We start from the raw sequence: 17,440 nt of genomic DNA, 5'->3' as shown, positions 1-17,440 counted from the left end.
GGTTTATCGTGGTGACCATGTGGCTGCGCACCCATGTTTCGAAAACAATTTTTGGCCCCCAGTGAGCCACCAGCGCGCGCAGCAACATGATTTGTCCAATGCCATGCTTGTTTGACGCTGGCTCTCGGCGCCAGATCGAATCAGAACCGAATCTCAAAAACATACGAAAGTGAGGCTCGCAGGGAGAGCGTCGACGCCGTGTGCTCCCTGGCCACAGCCCGCCCCAGTACAGGGGTGTCTTTGAGACATTTCGAGCCGCTTTTGGCTCTACACCACCATGATCACCTGCGCATCCCGCAAATTGCGAACAAGATACTGGCTCGGCATGCCTCACAGGGGGTGGGCCTGGGGCTTGCCACTCGCTTAAGCGGGCCGTTTGGACGACTACTTACTTCAGCTACTCTGGAACTTGACCGATTTGTGCGAGGTGGACCTCGTCCTCTCTCTACCTACGAACATATTTATACATGGCGATGAATCCACCTACCGTGCAAGATGCCCGCCGCGGAGCCTTACGCCTTTCGTTGGTTTGATAAGCTGTCGTCGCAGCGTCCCCCCTGAAGCTGAGGACAATGGCCTCAAAAACACCCGAGGAAGTCACCTATGAGCTCCTGGGGACTGGAGAGACGTCCAGGGTGAGAAATCCCTGCCCCAATCCCCTCTGATGATGTCGGCACACTTTCTAAGCAGTCTTTCCATCAGGAACCACCGGCCAAGGAGCCTAACCGAAGCATTCGAAGCTTCATATGGCACAACCCCTTGATCCCCATTGTTTTCGCCATCGGCACCGCTTTTGCCGTTGGTTGCTTTGCGTTTACACACTGGTTGGGCACGCAGAAATTCGTCTGCCCAGACTGGGCGCTCGATTGTTCAGTGTCTGAGTTCCTTGCCAAAGTTGTGGCACATCTAGGCCAGGTGCAGGGTATCATCACCGCCGTCTACACCGCGTCGGTAGCCATGATGGCGTACGCGACCTTCCAAGTTGCCGAGACGACGCTGTGGCCCGCTCTGACGAAAAGGACCTTCTCGTTGTGCGACATGGATCAGTATCTGGCCTTGACCCGGGGATCACTGGCGGCGTCGCCGCGGGCCTTGTGGCATGCTCGCGGAGCGCTCGGTCCTGCGGCAGTTCTGCTCACCGTTACGGTCATTGCCCTGCTCCAGCTGGCCAGCTCCATCTTTGTCGGGCATGCTTACTCGACGACGAACGTTACCACGACTTACTACAGCAATCATTCGGATGGCGGGGGCATGGGCCTTCCCTTTGACGGGTTCCAGATGAACCCACCTGGCATGCTTCCCGGCGCAGTGGGGGACGCAGTTTCGATTTATACCTCCTGGGCCAACGGCCTCAGCAGCGAGCCCATGCCCGACCAACGCAACTTCATCATCGACCGCGCCAATCTGTCCGCTGTGGGAGCGTTCTCTGCGTACGCGATCGAATCACACACTACTATCTCGTGCTCTGCCGTGCCCATCAACATCACCTCGGAGTACTCGGACATATTCACGGTCAAGGCGAACATGTCTGCCACCGATCTTTGGATCCGCCAACAGCCGCAGCTGTCACTGTGGGTGGACCGGTGGAGGAATCTCAGCGACACGAGGGCGGTCACGACGATGATGTTTGCCGCCATCAACGGCACCATCGAGGGCGGTCACAAGAACGGACCCACCGAGGTCATGCTGGAACTGGGCTACATCGAGGGTGTCTCGTCCCTGGCATGCGACATCGACGTGGAGCTCAAGGACAGCGTCGTCTGCACCTGGAAGGACCAGTCCAAGTGCCCGCCGCCGAGCATGACGCTCTCGAAGCTGGAAACGCTCGGCCAGCCGTGCAGCGGCTGCATCTCGGTCTGGCTGGCCGCCGCGGTGGAAGTTTACGGCGTGAGCATCTACGGGACGCAGCCCATGTTCTACCCGACCTTCACGGACCCGGGGGTGCTGGCGCCCGCGCAGCTCGGCAACCTGACGGCGACCTTGCCCGTGGCGTGGACCAGCGTGTCGACGAGTCCCACCTCGTACGCGTGGCCGCAGAAGGTGCTGCGCAACTTTGTCGAGGTCGGCTCCGGCGCCATAGCCATGACCATCATGCGCCACTTCCCCAACGAGAGTGGCATTCTTGAGTCCCAGCTGCCCATGCTGCGCCTGCAGGCGCGCCGCAGCTGGCTCCTGTTTCTGCCCCCGGCCCTGGTCCTGGTCAGCGTCCTGCTGGTCGCCGCGCTGAGCGGCGTCATGCACGCCGACGCGAACCTGGCCCACGTCCGCCTCGGCACCACCAGCGAGATCGTCCTCAACAGCCAGACCGAGGACATCAAGTCCGTCGTCAACGACGCGAGGAAGTCCGCCACCACCAGAGACGCCTTGTCGAGGTTGCGCGTGCGCTACGGCATCGTCGCTGAAGGAGGAGCTGGGCTGGCCCGCAGGGACCATGTAACCTCTTTTCAAAATCGGCTCGGCTCGGGCACGTCTTTCAATGGTTCATAGCCAATATGTAATCTAATCTGCTGAAAAGTCGTCAATGATATACTTATGTTATGAAATGCTGGTATCTTTTTCCATGTTGCAACGACACCTAGCAAGACCAGTCTCGAGGGAGCTAGAAACTTAAAATAATACCTTTTCCTCTACCATCCCCCTTCAAGTCGAATAATGAGACTATGTAGCCAGTAGGCACGATTCAAAATGTCACCTTCTGCGAAAAGGCCGCCGGGGTCCCCAGGTTCTCTTCCTCGGCAGCAGCCTCAAAAAAAAGTAATTTCTCCAGACCTTCTCCCTTACCGCGTCCCTCGCACTCAACCACAACGGTAAAACCACTCGAGAAATGCCCCCCACACGTGCTGAAGAACTCAGATCTGATATGGTCGCGCGTTGATGATGTCAGAGGAGCTAGACTAGATAGATATCTACAAGCAGTTCCGGCGGCAAGGGACTGAAGGTACAAGGAACAAGGAACTGGGATTTGTTGGGAGAGGAAGAGAGAGAGAGAGAGGGGGGGGGAACGAATCAATCTTCGTCCGAACCGGCTTGGTCAATAGGCTCGGTTTGACTCCACATGGCCGGTTTTCGACCGCGTTGAGGCATCTTGTTGACTGGAGGGCACAGACGCTTAAAACCTCCAGAATCGAGAAAGAGCTGGCATTCGGGGTCGAAGAAGCTGTCTTCTCAAGATGGGCAAACCACCGACAGGCCTGACTGTTGCTAGAACAATAACGAAGCGCGATGTAACGGGCAGAAGCCTCTGATCAGCCCGCAGGAGCTCCATCAGGCAACCGATGGAGATGACTCGGAGAAAAGTACACATGTCCAGAATGGAGATAGAGAGGATCAACTTTTCATTTGCCTACTACTTAAGTATGCTGGCGCTGTAGCTGCCTGTGGCAAAGCACGTTCTTGCGGACATGTTCTGCTTATGCTTGTTGAATTGGATTCTGGATACTTTTGGCCTCCTGCAAACTGTACTCTTGACTTAGAGTTTGCCCTTCCAAGACCACCGACGTAGTATTCTAGGGGGCGCCGCAGTCGACAATGGTTGGCTTCACCTCGTGCTTCACTTGGCCAGACCCAGAGCCAGTCCCCTCGAGTTTCCTGACGATGTCCATGCTGTTCTCGTCGGCAACCTCACCGAAGACGACGTGCTTGCCATCCAGCCACGAGGTGACCACAGTCGTGATGAAAAATTGAGAACCGTTGCTGTGTGAAGCCGGTCACGTCAGTACCCTATTTCACTGGCAAAGGGAAAGGAAAGACGAAAGGACAACGGGGTTCCTTACGTGTTGGGACCAGCGTTGGCCATGCTCAAGATTCCCGGTTTGGTATGAGCCCTCTTAAAGTTCTCATCCGCGAACTTCTCGCCGTAGATGGACTTGCCGCCAGTGCCCTAGCAATGTGCATCAGTAAAATGTCTGCCATTCCACCATCTTTCGATTGGGAGCTACTGACATTGCCTCGGGTGAAATCACCACCCTGCAACATGAATTGAGGGATGATTCGGTGGAAAGAGCTGCCCTTGTAGCCAAAGCCCTTCTCACCGGTACAGAGGGCACGGAAGTTCTCGGCGGTCTTGGGGACAACATCGTCGTAGAGGTTGAAGTTGATCCTGCCTCGGTGAGCTGTAGGTGAAAGGAAAGTGATTAGCCAAAAGTCCAGACGAGTAAGTAGGCAGTTGAGATAGCAAACGTCCACGGCGGTGATGAGTAGTGGAGAGCACAGCAAGAGAGAAGGCATCAAAGAAAAGGGGTCACTTACGAGGAGGAGGAGAGGTTCCAGCGCGTTTGGCATCAGCTCTGGCTTTGTCGAGCACCGCGTCGGTCCACTCGACATCAAACCAAGCGGTCTGAACCATGGTTGTTGGGGATGAGGAGAAGAGTCTGGCGAAAGAAGTAGGTGAAGATGAAAGACGATGAGAGAGATGCTTTTGAAGACAAAAGGAAGACGAGGATGGCGGGGTTAATAAAGTGTGGTGAAATTTGAAGGAACTGACAGCATGGCGGGGGAGCGACATGGCTGTTTTTTCAATGAGGGGTGATCTGCGCCTGCGTGGTGCTGCTTGGTTTCAGTCACTGCCAGTGGTGCAGCGTTAGATGGTACCCGGAAGGTGGGAGGGTGTCCAAGGTTGAAACGGGGGGCTGCTTCTCGGTAGTGCAGTGGCAGTAAGTGGCAGTGGCAGTGGCGGCCGTGTCAACGCAACCGCGGTGGTGACGGGTGTGGGCGGGTGGTGGTGGAAGCTGCACGTGATTGTGATCGGGGCGAAGGCAAAAAAAAAGCTGCGCAGAAGAGATTCAGTCAGCCCACCCACGCCCACTTCACATGTCCAAGCGAATGCCATCATCTCCCAACCCAGTATCTGCGGTGCAGGACGGTGACGCAAACCAGGCACTCACCAGCTTGTCACCGACGTCCTTGTCTTCCCAACAACAGGTGCTCGTGCAACGACAGCGACAGATTCAACGCTCAAACAAGAGATGGAGATGTTTGCTAGGTACCGAGTACGAGTCACCAGCTTCCACACAAAGAGCTTGAGTGTTGACCTGCCCTATTTTCACTCCGCACGACTGAGAGAAGGAAACGGCTATCTGTCAGCTCGAAATGCTATCCTGCCGGGAATGCCGAAATATTGATACACAAAGTATTGTACAATAAGATCCCGAAAAGACGAGCTTGCACGTCCAGTTGGAGATCGAGCTGAGAGCTTGCTGATGGGAAGACAACAGCTAAAATACCCCTTTACTACTCCCTACTGGGTGCTTAGCCGGCCTCGCTAGATACCCACTGGCAGGAAAATTTATCCTCGCTCCGACCAATCAACGCTGCTACCTTGAAATGAGGAAAAGGGGCATCACGGATCCTTCAAGAGATTATTGTCCTCGGACATCTTGGTCCAGACAATGCATTGCATTACTACACTGGCTCAGTGTCTGATGATGCATCACTATATGTCACCTGCAGGTCAACATCTGCAGCCTGCGTTCCCCTCGCCGCATTACAAGCATGAGCGCTTAGCTAAAGTCATCCTCGCCGCTTTTCGCCGGCCCAGCTTCAATCGCCATAACTCTGGATACCAGTTCCTTGGTCTCGCGTGCGATCTTGAACGAAAGAGGCGGAAGTTGCTGGAGGAATTCCTTGTCTTCCGGAGCTTCGTTGCTAGCCTGCAACATTTGCTCTCGGCAGTCTCGCAGATTGGCAACAATCGGACCGGATTTCTCTCTTAATGTGGCCTGGTATGAGGATGGCTCGTTCCCGGTCCTGTCCACCGAGTTGACAATGTTTTCAATCGTGGCAGAAATCGTGGTCATATGATTTCGGATCGTGGCCATGGCATCGTCCTTGCGGATGGTATCGACTAGAGAGGTGATGGATTGAACCAATCCATCAGTCTGATCTTCGAGGTACATCTGTGCGCTCCACGTCAGCATTGGAACTCACCCCCTTTTGCATTCGGACTTACCTTGAGATCCTCGAGATCAGCCTCCTCCTGAGTGGTCCCATAATCCGATTTAATTCCTAGTCCGGTGCCATTCACGTAAGTCGATCCGTTGCGTTGGACAAGACCTGATCCAGCTCGAGTGTGCGCATTCCTAGTCGCGGACGGCGTGCTGAGAGCGCTGTAGATGCTTTCGACTTCGCTCCGTCTTCTCAAGGTCTCGGCGATATTGAAATATCCGTTGCTCTGCAGTGGTTCTAACGTTGGTTCATCGTCATCTTCCAATTCTCCGGCAGGTGTGGGACGAATCTTGACGGTGTGAAGGAGATCTACAACGGCTGCCGTTAAATGTGAAGCTGCTGCATCTAAGAGACTCAGCGGCGAGAGTCCGCTGGCCGAAGCGAAATTCTTCGAAGCTGTGATCAAGTTGTTCGCTGTAGCCGAGACCTTGGTCTTGAGCTTGGCCCGTCGTTTGCCCATTTCATCGTCCTTTTCTGTTGATGACCCGGCGTCGATGTCTGACGTGATTCCGCGCACCGCCAATACCACCGTTTTCATATGGTCCAGCACAGCTGCGGGATTGTCAGATCTCGCAATTTGGAGGAGCTCATCAATTGCGATCTGGAACTTGGTGACGTGAACGTCCTTGACCAGGCCTTCCCGGTCCTGAAGAGCCAATGCGTGTTGAGTAGCATCGGGTCGGGCAATGCTGAGCCCAAGTGAGCTAGCGCGGACATTGCGAAGTTGTGCTTTGGCCTTCACATAACGGGCTTTCCAGCCCTTAACTTCCTCCTCGAGCTTGTGGACATCAGCTTGCAGCTTCTCTTCTCGTTCAAGGTTGCCTCCGCCAGATTCCGCCATCGCTCTCATCTCTTCAAGGTATACCTGGCCCTGTCTGCTAACTTCCTCTGTCAGCTGCTGTTGCTGCGCCAGCTGCTCTCGCAGGAGCCCATGGTCCTGATCCAATTTTAGGAACTTGGTCTTCCAAAGAACATTTTCCCCACTGTAGTGTGGTGTTTCGGCTCTGAGCTTTTCAATCTCCTCCTTCAATGACTTGTTCAGGTTTTCTGCTTCCTTGAGTTTCCTCTCCAGATCTTGCTTTGTAACAGCCCATTCTTCGTTCTGTGTCTTTATCTGGCGAAGTTCCTCATCCTTTGAGTCCAGGTTTGATTCCAGATCAGAGACCCTTTCTTGTAGCTCGGTTAAACTGGGTAAGTTCGGCTTGGGATAGTTCATGCTGGCGACACTCTGCGACGTTGCCGATGTATCCCTATCGCTCCTTGGGCTTGTCAAAGAGCTTTCGAGCCCAAAAGCGTCGCTGGATCGATCGTATTTCGAATCTGCAGTCTGGGAATCGTCTTCGTCCTCGACCATCATACTCTTATTGGGCGTAATGGTGTTGCTCTGAAATTGCTTCGCCATTGGCCGGCCATAGTCACTCGGTGGGGGAGGGTTGTCGAATTGGGGGAGACTGGACACCGATTCCTGCCTTTGAGAATAGTTTGGTGCGCCAGAGGAACCAAAGGACTGGGTTCTGGGCGGTGCGCCGAAGCCATTGGGAACTGGAGGGCCATCTCTGGACGAGGCCGCTGGACCTCTGGATTGTGAACGAGCGCTGTCTCTTCTTCCCCCATCCGGTCTCGCAAATTGCGGGAATCGGCGTTCCAACTCGCAAAAGACGTCAGTTGACAGGTCGCGAAACCGGGGCGTCTGCAGTGACGAGAGTTTTTGCCTGGCCTGGTTTCTCTTCTCGTGGAAATCGGGTCGTGGTTGGAGAAAAGGGGGAATGTTTTGCTGTCGCGGTGGGCGACCAGGAAGGGGGGCTGAAGCTTGTCTCCTTTGCAACTCGTCAAAGACATCGGTGCTCAATTCGTGGAATTGGACGGGTGACAGTCGTAGGAGCTTATCCCGAGCCTTATTAGGGCGTGGGGGAGCCTGAGCACCACCCTTGAGGAAATTCTTCAAAACTGTATAGTGTTGAAACAACTCTGCCTCCATCCTCCGGTATTTTCTGCTTTGTTCGTCTGAGATGGTGCCATCGCTGGAGCGGGAATTGGCGATTGATCCAGCGCGTGAGGACCCTCGTGAGCCGGATTCGGACGGACGACGTTGTCCCATGGCATCCAATGATGGAGGAGCGAAGTTCATGCCTGCGTTGGGAGGAGGGCGCATGGACGGCTGAGGTTTGGAGGGCCCGAACTCGTCTCCCGGAGGCCTCATAGGTAGACTCGCAAAGGGCCCGTCATTCCGGGGGAGTTGATTGTAAGCGTTGACACCAGACCAGTCGCTCGTCGTGGAGACAGGTGACAGTTCAGGGCCTCGAGAGAGGGGCGGCATCGTGGCTTGCATATTGCGAGTTCATGCACTTCAGACTGTCGGAATGTCAAGGGACGCTCGGAGGGAGGATATGCCTCTTTGTTTCTTTTTGGCCAATCCGCGCCAGTTGGACGGGACAAGGTATGTGAGGCAGGAAACGTCGGAGGATAGGCGGCGGGTGCAGCAGTGCTTGCAGCGGGTCAAGGAGCGGACGAGGGCAAATGGCCAATGCGCAGGCGCGACTGGAATCGATGCACTCTTCGGGGGTTCTGTGGCTTCCAAAAGATGATCCGGACTGTCCAGCAGACGGCCATGCGAATAAGTAAACGAGTGTGGTGGAATTAACGAGCGAGAGGGCGGGAGAGTAGGCAAGACCGAATGACAAGAAGAGGGAGAGAGTTGTGCGCAGGCGTTGAGTTGGTGGTGAAATAGTGTATCGCCGGGTTGGAAAACGCAGTCCCGACCAGGGGGGGGCAGGGAATAATGAGAGGCTCTGACTGGAACAACGCCTGCTTTGACCGCAATTATTGCTGCCACTGGCATTACTCCGTATAATTATTGATGCGCCGCCAGTCATGGCCCTGGCATTTTTCCCAAATCCCATCCTGCGTCTCTGATCTACTGTCTGAGAATCCATGTGACATGGCTGCTGCACCGTTCATTGTACTGCGTGCCTTGACTCAGCCGCCTATGCCATCACTACAAGCATCGTATCACATTTCATTGTCTGTCTCTTCTGCTCCTCCTCATGCAGAACATATCTGCGCCAGGGTCATCGTTCCCTTGCCTATTTTCCCAACCCCCTTACTCCGTATGGATCCCAATGCCGCACATATCCACCGACCTGGTGCACTAGAAGAATCTCCACCATCTAGAAACTCAAAGGCCTGGTGTCTTCTCAGTGGCCGGTCGCCGTTTCCACCCTCCACCTTCTGGATTTTCTTCAGGAACCACAGACGCCATTTCGACCACAAACAACCCGCCTAGGAGCGCCGTCTTGCCGCTGCACGCTGTCAAGGGCGCCACCAGGGCCTGATCGAAAAGCTTAAAAGGTGCTGCACTCGCAGACCTAGACTCTTTGATCGTCGTTGATGGATGGGGGCCGCACTTTTCAAAGTTCTTTGAGTTCGATTACCACGGAATTAACAATGACGATTGCTCTTGCCTGCTCTATTTTGTGTACTCCATATGTTGTACAAGGCTCTCACTGCAACCCGGTTCTTCTCTCTGGTCCCCGTAGTCCCGGTATGCGGCCATTATGCCTCTCCCGTTGTCGTTGATCATTATGAACATCTGGTCTCCCGTCAACGGCAGGCCAGAACCATCACCTCACAACTCCCATAGGTAGAATCACCAATATATACAGTATGGTTCATTTGTACACCGTCTCAACCCAACGAGGCTCATCTTCCATTCGTCATTTTGAGCGAAGAAGGTATGCTCGGTCCGTTTTGAGCTCGGAGAAAAGGCTCAACTGCAGCCGACACTGGCGTCGTTGCCCGTGTGGGTGCCGTGCTGCGATTATGTGCCATGTGTGCCCTGACCAAGTGGCCTGCCGCGAGGGCGCTGCAGAGACTGAGCTCTCCAGCGAGAACCCCAGCAGCAATGATTCTGGCTAGTTTTCGGGCATTGTCGCCTGGGTTGGTCGGATGAGCTCCTCGTACTCCAAGCATTTCAAGCATCGAAGACTGTGCTTCGAGAATGGTTCCTCCACCAATGGTGCCCACCTCAATCGAAGGCATCGACACGCTGATTTGGAGATTTCCGTTGTTGCTGCTCGATGTCAGTAATAGTCCTTTGGTTCTCAGGACTGTCAACTTACTTCTTCATAATGGTGATGCAGTTGGAACTCTCCACATTTTGAGCTGGGTCTTGACCAGTGGCCAGGAACATGGCAGTCACAATGTTCGAAGCATGGGCATTGAAGCCGCCGATACTGCCCGCCATTGCACTGCCGATGAGATTTTTGGACACGTTGAGCTCCACAAGCGCATCCACATCGCTCTTAAGAACACTGCGGACCACATCTCCTGGGATGATGGCCTCTGCAACCACAGCTTTACCTCTTCCGTCAATCCAGTTCACCGCTGCGGGTTTCTTGTCGGTGCAGAAATTCCCAGACACGGATATCGTCGCCATGTCGTCAAACCCGCACTCCGTGGCCATGACTGAAAGGGCCTTTTCAACCCCCTTTGATATCATGTTCATGCCCATTGCGTCACCAGTGGTCGTCTTAAATCTGATGTAGAGATACGTTCCCGCCAAAGCCGTCTTCATCGACTGTAACCGAGCAAATCGGCTAGTAGAATTAAATGCCTCGCGCATTCTTCGCTGGCCTTCGTCTGAGTCAAGCCACACTTTGGCTTCACCAGCTCTAGTCAGGGTTGGGAAGCCAACACACGGACCTCGAGTCATGCCATCGCCAGTGACGACGGTGACGGCGCCGCCACCAGCATTGATGGCTTTACACCCGCGACTGGTGCTTGCCACGAGCACACCTTCGGTAGTGGCCATTGGCAAAAAGTAGCTCTCTCCATCAATGACCAATGGACCGGCAACTCCCAGAGGGAGAGGCAAGTATCCGATGACATTTTCACAGCATGCCCCATGGACGAGCTCGTAGTTGTAGTCCCGGTACGGAGTCTTGGAGGCCTCCAGCGCAGACGCAAAATTCTTTGTCGCCGGTGTCCTTGACACAACTGCTCTGCGGACCTTAACTGCCCGAACGAATGCTTCCCCTCTGGTCATAACCTCGGGGTTTTCCAGCGTCTTCTCGATGGCATAGCCTGGAATCTTGCCTCTCAGAGACAAGTCAATCAACTCCTCATCCGTGAGGAAGGCGGCTTTTTTGTCCTTAAGCATCTGCTCACACTCCACTCGCGACCTTCCCGAGTTCCGGGAGATATCCAGGCTGACTTTTCGAGGCCTGGGCGTCGTGGGCAGCTCCAATTGCGGCGGTTTGGACGCAGCAGGTGAACTTGTCGCAGATTGCGGTTCTTTGAGACTCCAACGGGCAGCATTGAACAGATAGCCATTCAGAATCAAACTCAGAGTGAGCGCGATCAAGACCCATTTGCTTAGTACGGGATCTTCGAGACTGCTCAGGAGGCCCTCAATCACCCTTCCGCCGACCACGTTGAGGAACTGATCCGTGTACTCAGAATCAAAGAAACCAAGATCATCTGGCGATTCGGAGTGGTCCATAGAAGGGTAGTCTAGCTCATATTTGATGGGTGGGAGAACGGTGACATAGGTATCGAGCTTCTGACTCTTCGCAGCCACGTATATGGCGTCCAAGCCGTTTTCCGCCACTTTGAAAGGGTCGATAGGGGCTGGTGTCAGAACACTTGGAATAGCAGCCCCAGGCGCTTTAATGCTTCGGGCGGTCCGGAAAGGTATTGTGCACAGGTTGATCACGTTGATGATGACGAAGCCCGTAACCATCCAGATCTTAAACTTGGGCACACTGCTGGCCTTGATCTTCTGCCCGAAAATGTTGAAGGCACCAGCTTGATTTGGCTGCCCACTGGGCCAGTCATTGTTCGTCGCAACGTCTTCAGCAACACGTTGGTTTATTCCGTCTTCCTCAAGCGCTTTGCGAAGGGCAACGTGTCGTTTGATACGATTGATCTCCAGTTTGATGCAGAGGATTGTCGTATAGAAAGTAAAAAGCAGAAGGCAGTCAAAAACCAGGATCCAGGCAGCCAAGAAGCAGAACTGTCTGAGCCCGCCCTGAATGCCCGAAGCCGCACCCAAAATGAGGATTGCAATTTCGATGGCATAGTCCCGGACGATCTCGAAACCTGTTTCCTTAACAGCGATCTGAATGGCATCTTGAATGGAGTTCGGGGCGGCAGGGGCGGCCGCTGGGCCGCTGGCACTGCCATTCGCCGACCCATTTTCCAGGCCTCGCCGGTTCTTGTCATAAGACGCAGACAAGACAGCCTTTGTGAGGATGATAGACTTTTCAAACCCGATCGTGACCACCAGAAAAGGCAGACCTTCCGACAATAGGACCATGTTGATTGGCACTCCAAGCTTGGTTGTCGTCACCAATCCGAATAGGAACGCGAAAAGGCTGGAAAACAGGACCGATACTGCTAACCACGCATTCGAGCCCAAACGTTTCATGGAGAGGAAAAGCGAAATAAAGGTGAGGTGCATGGACAGATAACCAAGCGACATGATGATGATATCCAATGTTTCGGCATGTTTGAGCAGATCGACAAATGAGGACCATCCTTCACTCAGCCAAGTTCGATAGGCACCACGAGGACCATTTCCATTCAGGCGGACAGCTTTCATGGTCCAAGATGGGCGCCTTTGGTCGTCTGATTCATGTTGGGCAGGAAGCTCCTGGACAGCCCGCAGGAAATCAGGAAGCTCTAAGAAGGAGGTGTAAAAGGCCAAGGAAGTGTCGTGCGATATAGGTGAGAGCAAGTTTGAAGTGGTCGGGATGCTGTTAGCCGTGACATTCGCCGGTACCGGAACAGCATTGGCTTCGGGAGCCAGCTGAGACGACGAAGAATCCGGGAACACGAAGGTTGTCAAAGCGTAATGGTTTGAGCCCTGTCGCGCAAAATGTCAGCATTACCAGCATCTTCATGTCATGTATGATCCGAGTTGGCATACCAAAGGCGCAAGGGGGATGCTGGAATCGTCGGGGAATTGCCATTTCCAAGCCGTTCTCTCAGATAATTCCAATGTTCTGCTTCCTTGTAACAATGCTTCCACGTCTACTCTTCCATTGTGCTGCAAAGATTTGATGCCACTGTCAAACAAGCTCTCTTGCAGCAGACCGACATAAGAGGTACTGGCGAACAACGCGATTGCGACAACGGTGTGGATTGGGTGTTGACAGGCAAGGTTGGAGATAGCAAGGAGGTTGGAAGTGACAGTGCGATTAAGCCAGCTATCGGTCTTGCCCAGGGAGCGAAGTTGTTTAGGGAGGAGATGGGAGCCTCGCATTTTGAGGAAGTGCGCAGTGGTGGTCGGGGACGGCAACAAGGACGGTGGGAGGTGGGACGAGGGAGAAATGTTGACGTCTATCTTTCCATGCTCGGAAGGGCCGCACAAATCCTGGATGTCACTTTGTGAGTTGCACGAAACAAAGACAAAGGCCAAAGAAAGGTCGAACCTCAAGTGGCGGTCAAGGAGGGCAATATCAAGGAGGCGGCCACATACCAATGTAGTTGGAGAAGTAGAGACTGCGGTTTTGTGTGTTTTCAAGTGTGCAAGCGAGGGTAACAACAGGTCACTCGGCAACGAATGAAGGCTCAACAGAAAGATATCATGCGGGATGAGGAGGGAGGAAGAGGGAAGTAGTAGCAGGAGAGAAGTATAGGTAGATACGAGGCGGTCATGGGGATTGAAGCCGTGAAGTCTGCCAGACCATGGATCCTCTGGTGCCTTGCTCATAAAATTTCCAGCAGGTTTGTTCGGGGGGGTGTCCACGGCCCACTGGCGACTACTTCCCGCCTGCCAGTCTGGGCTGGGGGCTTCTTTGGTATCTTTGGGGGGCTGTTGGGGCCCACACCCTGAAGGACGTCAACTCGCCTGATTGGGCCGCTTCATCAGTTTTCACTGCCACAGCTACCAGGCCGGTGGCTCTGATTAGGGGGCGAGACGACGCTGAAGATCAATCAAACGCAAGCTTGCACTTGTGGGCCGATTCGGCATCTCAGATTTCTCCTGGTCGTCCCCCAAAGACCAAGTCGCCATGACGTGTGGCAGAGAAGGCTGGTGGTTCTGAACGAAATCCGTACCTGCATGAGATGCTCACTTCTGTGCCACTGATCTGTCGTCACGCATATGTGACTGGCAATCACTGCCCACTGCCACGCGTTTGGTTGCGTCGCTCATCTATCGACCTGCACCGGACTCTGGATCCGCGGGATGTTGACTCCTCCTCGTGACCCTTGTTCGCAAATTGCCTGCAGAATTTCACCCCTTCTTCCAAACCGCACCATTATGCTGTCCAGCTGCTCATGGCTGGAGCTCCTCGATCAATTTCACCTTGATAGAAGAACAACTACGGAGTATGTGACCAATAGAAGAAGTGTTCATAGCCCCTATCCTTCTAAATCAGATGTAACTCCGACTGACACAGCAAATAAACAAAGGCTTGGGGGGATTCGTTGCTCATGTCCACCTGCTATGCTATTGGTGGTTGATGGAAGTTGATTGTCTCTTTATCCTTGACAGATAACAATTTCTTCGAATGTTCAGGATGGATGGAGGTCGCATCAAGACTCAAAATGACCTTCTTGTTGCTCGCGGTGCGATTTCTCTTTCCTTTCTTCAATGCAAAGCCGCGAAGAAGAGTTGGTGGAAAGTACGTGGCACGAGCCAAAGTCCTCTTCTTTTGTGGGCAATAAGATGTGTATAAATAACACTTCTTTCTCCCATCAATCGGCTTCACTTGTCCTCGCTCTTCTTGTCATACGCCGGCGGAGTCGAGTCGACCTGCCACATTCCGCTATTCTGAAAGCGCCACCTCAGCGTGCTGAATTCATCCCATGGGGCAATATCGATTCGTATTGTTCAGGGACGCCCAATGTACTCATGAACAGGGCATGCCAGTAGTGATATGATCCTAGCGCTGAGCAGAGTGAACAGACGATTGCAGTATTGTCATCGCCTGACCTGCGTTGAGGCATGCGAAGTTCTGTCCAGTAGTGGCGTGGTTAGCTATTCTTCTCAACTGCTGTCCTTTCCAGATATATATAAATCCGAGCACTTCGTATTGGTGGTAGTTCCGGTTCCATAATCGCAAGACACGAGCTCCAGCGGCAGCCAGCACTCAAGATAATCCCCAGCATGGCTCTTTAGACGCAAGCGGCGCAGTATGCGCAAATCCGCCGCGACGAAGAGAATAATGCGAGGGATGAAATGTGTAAGCTTATCCCAGGACGTTATTTCGATAGTTTGCCAGAGGGCCAGACCAAAGACAGCCCTTTAGCAAAGACGCTCAAGGGTGCCATCGCCTACCTCAAGGACACCGGCCACAGCAGTGCGAATGGAAAGAGCCAGGCTAATGCTTCAAAAGTAAGTACTGCCACCAGGAAGATACCACAGCCAGTATCTGCGTTGCCTGAGTTTTATTGCCTCCATGATGACTGACATCCTCATAAACCAGCCAGGATTTTAGGCCCCTTCGATCACGGACGCCCCCATGGCTTCGCAACCGCACGGAACTGCGTGCCTTGCAACAGACAATGACCATGCTGACACAAGTCATACAGAGTCGTGCGATCGAGCAGGGAGCGCTGTCGGAAGAACTGAAGAAGTCGATTGGTGAGGAGAATGATGCTTTGATAGACATCATGTAGAAGGTTGAGGGAAGGCCAGAGGAGATAATCGGCTCATTTTGTTCCAAGTGTCCAAGGCAGTGGTTTGAATCGATAATTTGAAAAGCGTTTTCGCGTTTGCCTTCCGTCTGGTCCTCCAGTCGCTGGCCCTCAGCGATCCAACACTCAGCCCAAAGTGTCTCTGCAGACACTATCCATACGCCCTTTCGTGTCCATCGTACTCATGCGACCGCAATCTTCAACAGCGAATTCTCTAGGGCCAATCATCTCGTGCTCAGCGTGCAGATGGTCGAATCTTGAATCCTCATAAATCGTAGGCCTCCGGTCAGTGTGTAGAATGATTCAGTTCCTGATACCGAATCGAGTACGGCGAGTTGATGTTCCCTGTATCGACAGACGAGGGCCCAAGGTCCATGTCATCAATCGTGGCGTGCATCATCTTATCATCCCAAAATCACCTCCGACTCATCATGACTTTGGCGCCATGCTTCCGGACCACATCCTCCATCTTCCTCCTCACCTCTTTACAGCCATCCACGCCGGTGGCCAGCATGGCTTCCACCTTCTCGCTACCAGCTGCGATCTCGACTCGTGACTCCATCATCAGCACCGACACTTTATCCTCCTGCTTCTCGCCCCCGGAGACCGTAGCTATTGTGAGAAATGCCAACTCTTGCTCTTCTGTGTTGTTCAAATCGAGCATTGGCTCTGCCTTTGCCTTGGAATCGTCCGTAGGAATAATAACCCCGCAGCTCACGGCGGCGAGGATGCTCGGCATGGGCACCCCGGCATCGACCAATGCTAGGCTTGCGGCATTCAAGCACGCGACGAGCAGCCCTCCATCAAGGCTCAAGACGTGCAAGGAGATGGTGATCAGAGAGCGCGGATACAAGTGCGTGAACAGGTGGGATTGAAATGACGAGGAGATTGTGGACTGGAGTTCTTGGATTTGCTTGTCGGTGCGGGTTCGCCGGCGTCGGTCCATTGATGCAAACGGCGCGACGTTCAAGTCGGTTTCGACGAGCGCGTTGTTATTGTCGCGTTGGCCTCGTCTGTGAGCACGTAGATGTTAGCCCTTCCACACTCTTCGGTGAGGAATGTTCTCTGCAGGGGAAGGTTCAATCGCACCCTTCTCTTGGTCCAGTCACGGTGCAGAGAACTACCGTGTTACCCATAGTAAGCATACTAGACCCATCACTGGAAGGCTGAGTTGAAATTGAGGCAAAGATGCGCCGCAGCTCATTCCACCGTCGGCCGTCCTGTCTGAGCAGGGTTTGCGAGTAAGTGGAGATTGTGTCGAGAGGCATTTTGCTCGAGAGGCATAGATGATAAAGCCAAGGTGCAGAAGAGAGACAGGACAGCCGTATTGCCTGGGGTCAATAGCACTGTATCTGATGAAATATTTGGTTACATAGCTCGGCGAATTCAGTAGCGGCGCAGCACAGTGCAAGAATTGCGGTCAAATTTGAAGGGCACAAGAAATGATTGGCGGAAGCTTAAGTTTCCCCGCAGCGGGTTACCGTGCGGGGGGTCGGCGACTTCAACGCACCGAGCCGACGTCAGGCTTTTGAGAAAGGGGTACTATAGCAGCAAACAGACCTGGTTCACCAGTAGCTATGAGGTCTTCCTCTGGGATAGCAGTATTGAATCTGCTCTTCGGTATAGCGGGAGCCCCATCCTTATGAATAGTATAAGCTGTCTTTGGTGTGGCGGCCACCTCGGCCTGATGGAGGACTCACATCAGGAATCTTGCGCATGCTGATCACGGCCGATTCTCTCGCAACTCCTCTACATGTGTTATCTGCCCAATATGCTTGGTCTCGGCCAAGTCCTTGCCCATTGCCTCTGCAGCATAGCTTTCCACACCGGTGCAGACATAGCCCTTGAATTT

The 17,440-nt window shown here is 53.6% G+C and overlaps 6 protein-coding genes across 6 annotated transcripts; 2 read left to right on the top strand and 4 right to left on the bottom strand.

Annotated features, from left to right (window-relative positions):
- The first annotated feature begins 317 nt into the window (after positions 1 to 317).
- Positions 318 to 2,567, top strand: PV07_02426 (uncharacterized protein). Its single transcript, XM_016389034.1, has 2 exons — positions 318 to 635; positions 703 to 2,567. The coding sequence occupies exons 1-2, from the start codon at positions 573 to 575 to the stop codon at positions 2,485 to 2,487; spliced, it is 1,848 nt and encodes a 615-aa protein (XP_016250936.1). The 5' UTR covers positions 318 to 572; the 3' UTR covers positions 2,488 to 2,567.
- Positions 2,568 to 3,318: 751 nt separating this feature from the next.
- On the bottom strand, positions 3,319 to 5,182 carry PV07_02425 (peptidyl-prolyl cis-trans isomerase). The gene is made up of 5 exons (XM_016389033.1): positions 4,884 to 5,182; positions 4,249 to 4,766; positions 3,943 to 4,112; positions 3,774 to 3,880; positions 3,319 to 3,693 (listed from the first exon to the last, which is right to left on the bottom strand). The coding sequence occupies exons 2-5, from the start codon at positions 4,502 to 4,504 to the stop codon at positions 3,507 to 3,509; spliced, it is 720 nt and encodes a 239-aa protein (XP_016250935.1). The 5' UTR covers positions 4,505 to 4,766; positions 4,884 to 5,182; the 3' UTR covers positions 3,319 to 3,506.
- Positions 5,183 to 5,348: 166 nt separating this feature from the next.
- Positions 5,349 to 8,673, bottom strand: PV07_02424 (uncharacterized protein). The gene is made up of 2 exons (XM_016389032.1): positions 5,948 to 8,673; positions 5,349 to 5,894 (listed from the first exon to the last, which is right to left on the bottom strand). Exons 1-2 carry the CDS (start codon positions 8,270 to 8,272, stop codon positions 5,499 to 5,501), a joined length of 2,721 nt encoding a protein of 906 aa, XP_016250934.1. The 5' UTR covers positions 8,273 to 8,673; the 3' UTR covers positions 5,349 to 5,498.
- A 652-nt stretch (positions 8,674 to 9,325) lies between these two features.
- PV07_02423 (hydroxymethylglutaryl-CoA reductase (NADPH)) lies at positions 9,326 to 13,643 on the bottom strand. Its single transcript, XM_016389031.1, has 4 exons — positions 13,424 to 13,643; positions 12,872 to 13,318; positions 10,062 to 12,808; positions 9,326 to 10,012 (listed from the first exon to the last, which is right to left on the bottom strand). Exons 2-4 carry the CDS (start codon positions 13,205 to 13,207, stop codon positions 9,643 to 9,645), a joined length of 3,453 nt encoding a protein of 1,150 aa, XP_016250933.1. The 5' UTR covers positions 13,208 to 13,318; positions 13,424 to 13,643; the 3' UTR covers positions 9,326 to 9,642.
- A 386-nt stretch (positions 13,644 to 14,029) lies between these two features.
- Positions 14,030 to 16,961, bottom strand: PV07_02421 (uncharacterized protein). The gene is made up of 2 exons (XM_016389029.1): positions 16,678 to 16,961; positions 14,030 to 16,601 (listed from the first exon to the last, which is right to left on the bottom strand). The coding sequence occupies exons 1-2, from the start codon at positions 16,854 to 16,856 to the stop codon at positions 16,004 to 16,006; spliced, it is 777 nt and encodes a 258-aa protein (XP_016250931.1). The 5' UTR covers positions 16,857 to 16,961; the 3' UTR covers positions 14,030 to 16,003.
- On the top strand, positions 15,131 to 15,570 carry PV07_02422 (uncharacterized protein; the record flags this gene model as incomplete). The annotated part of the gene is made up of 2 exons (XM_016389030.1): positions 15,131 to 15,286; positions 15,382 to 15,570. 2 exons carry the CDS (start codon positions 15,131 to 15,133, stop codon positions 15,568 to 15,570), a joined length of 345 nt encoding a protein of 114 aa, XP_016250932.1.
- Positions 16,962 to 17,440: the final 479 nt, after the last annotated feature.

The sequence above is a fragment of the Cladophialophora immunda genome (assembly GCF_000835495.1).
Source record: "Cladophialophora immunda strain CBS 83496 unplaced genomic scaffold supercont1.2, whole genome shotgun sequence".
NCBI lineage: Eukaryota > Fungi > Ascomycota > Eurotiomycetes > Chaetothyriales > Herpotrichiellaceae > Cladophialophora > Cladophialophora immunda.
The sequence above is the reverse complement of the archived record's forward strand: the minus strand, read 5'-3'. Positions and strand labels throughout refer to the sequence as shown.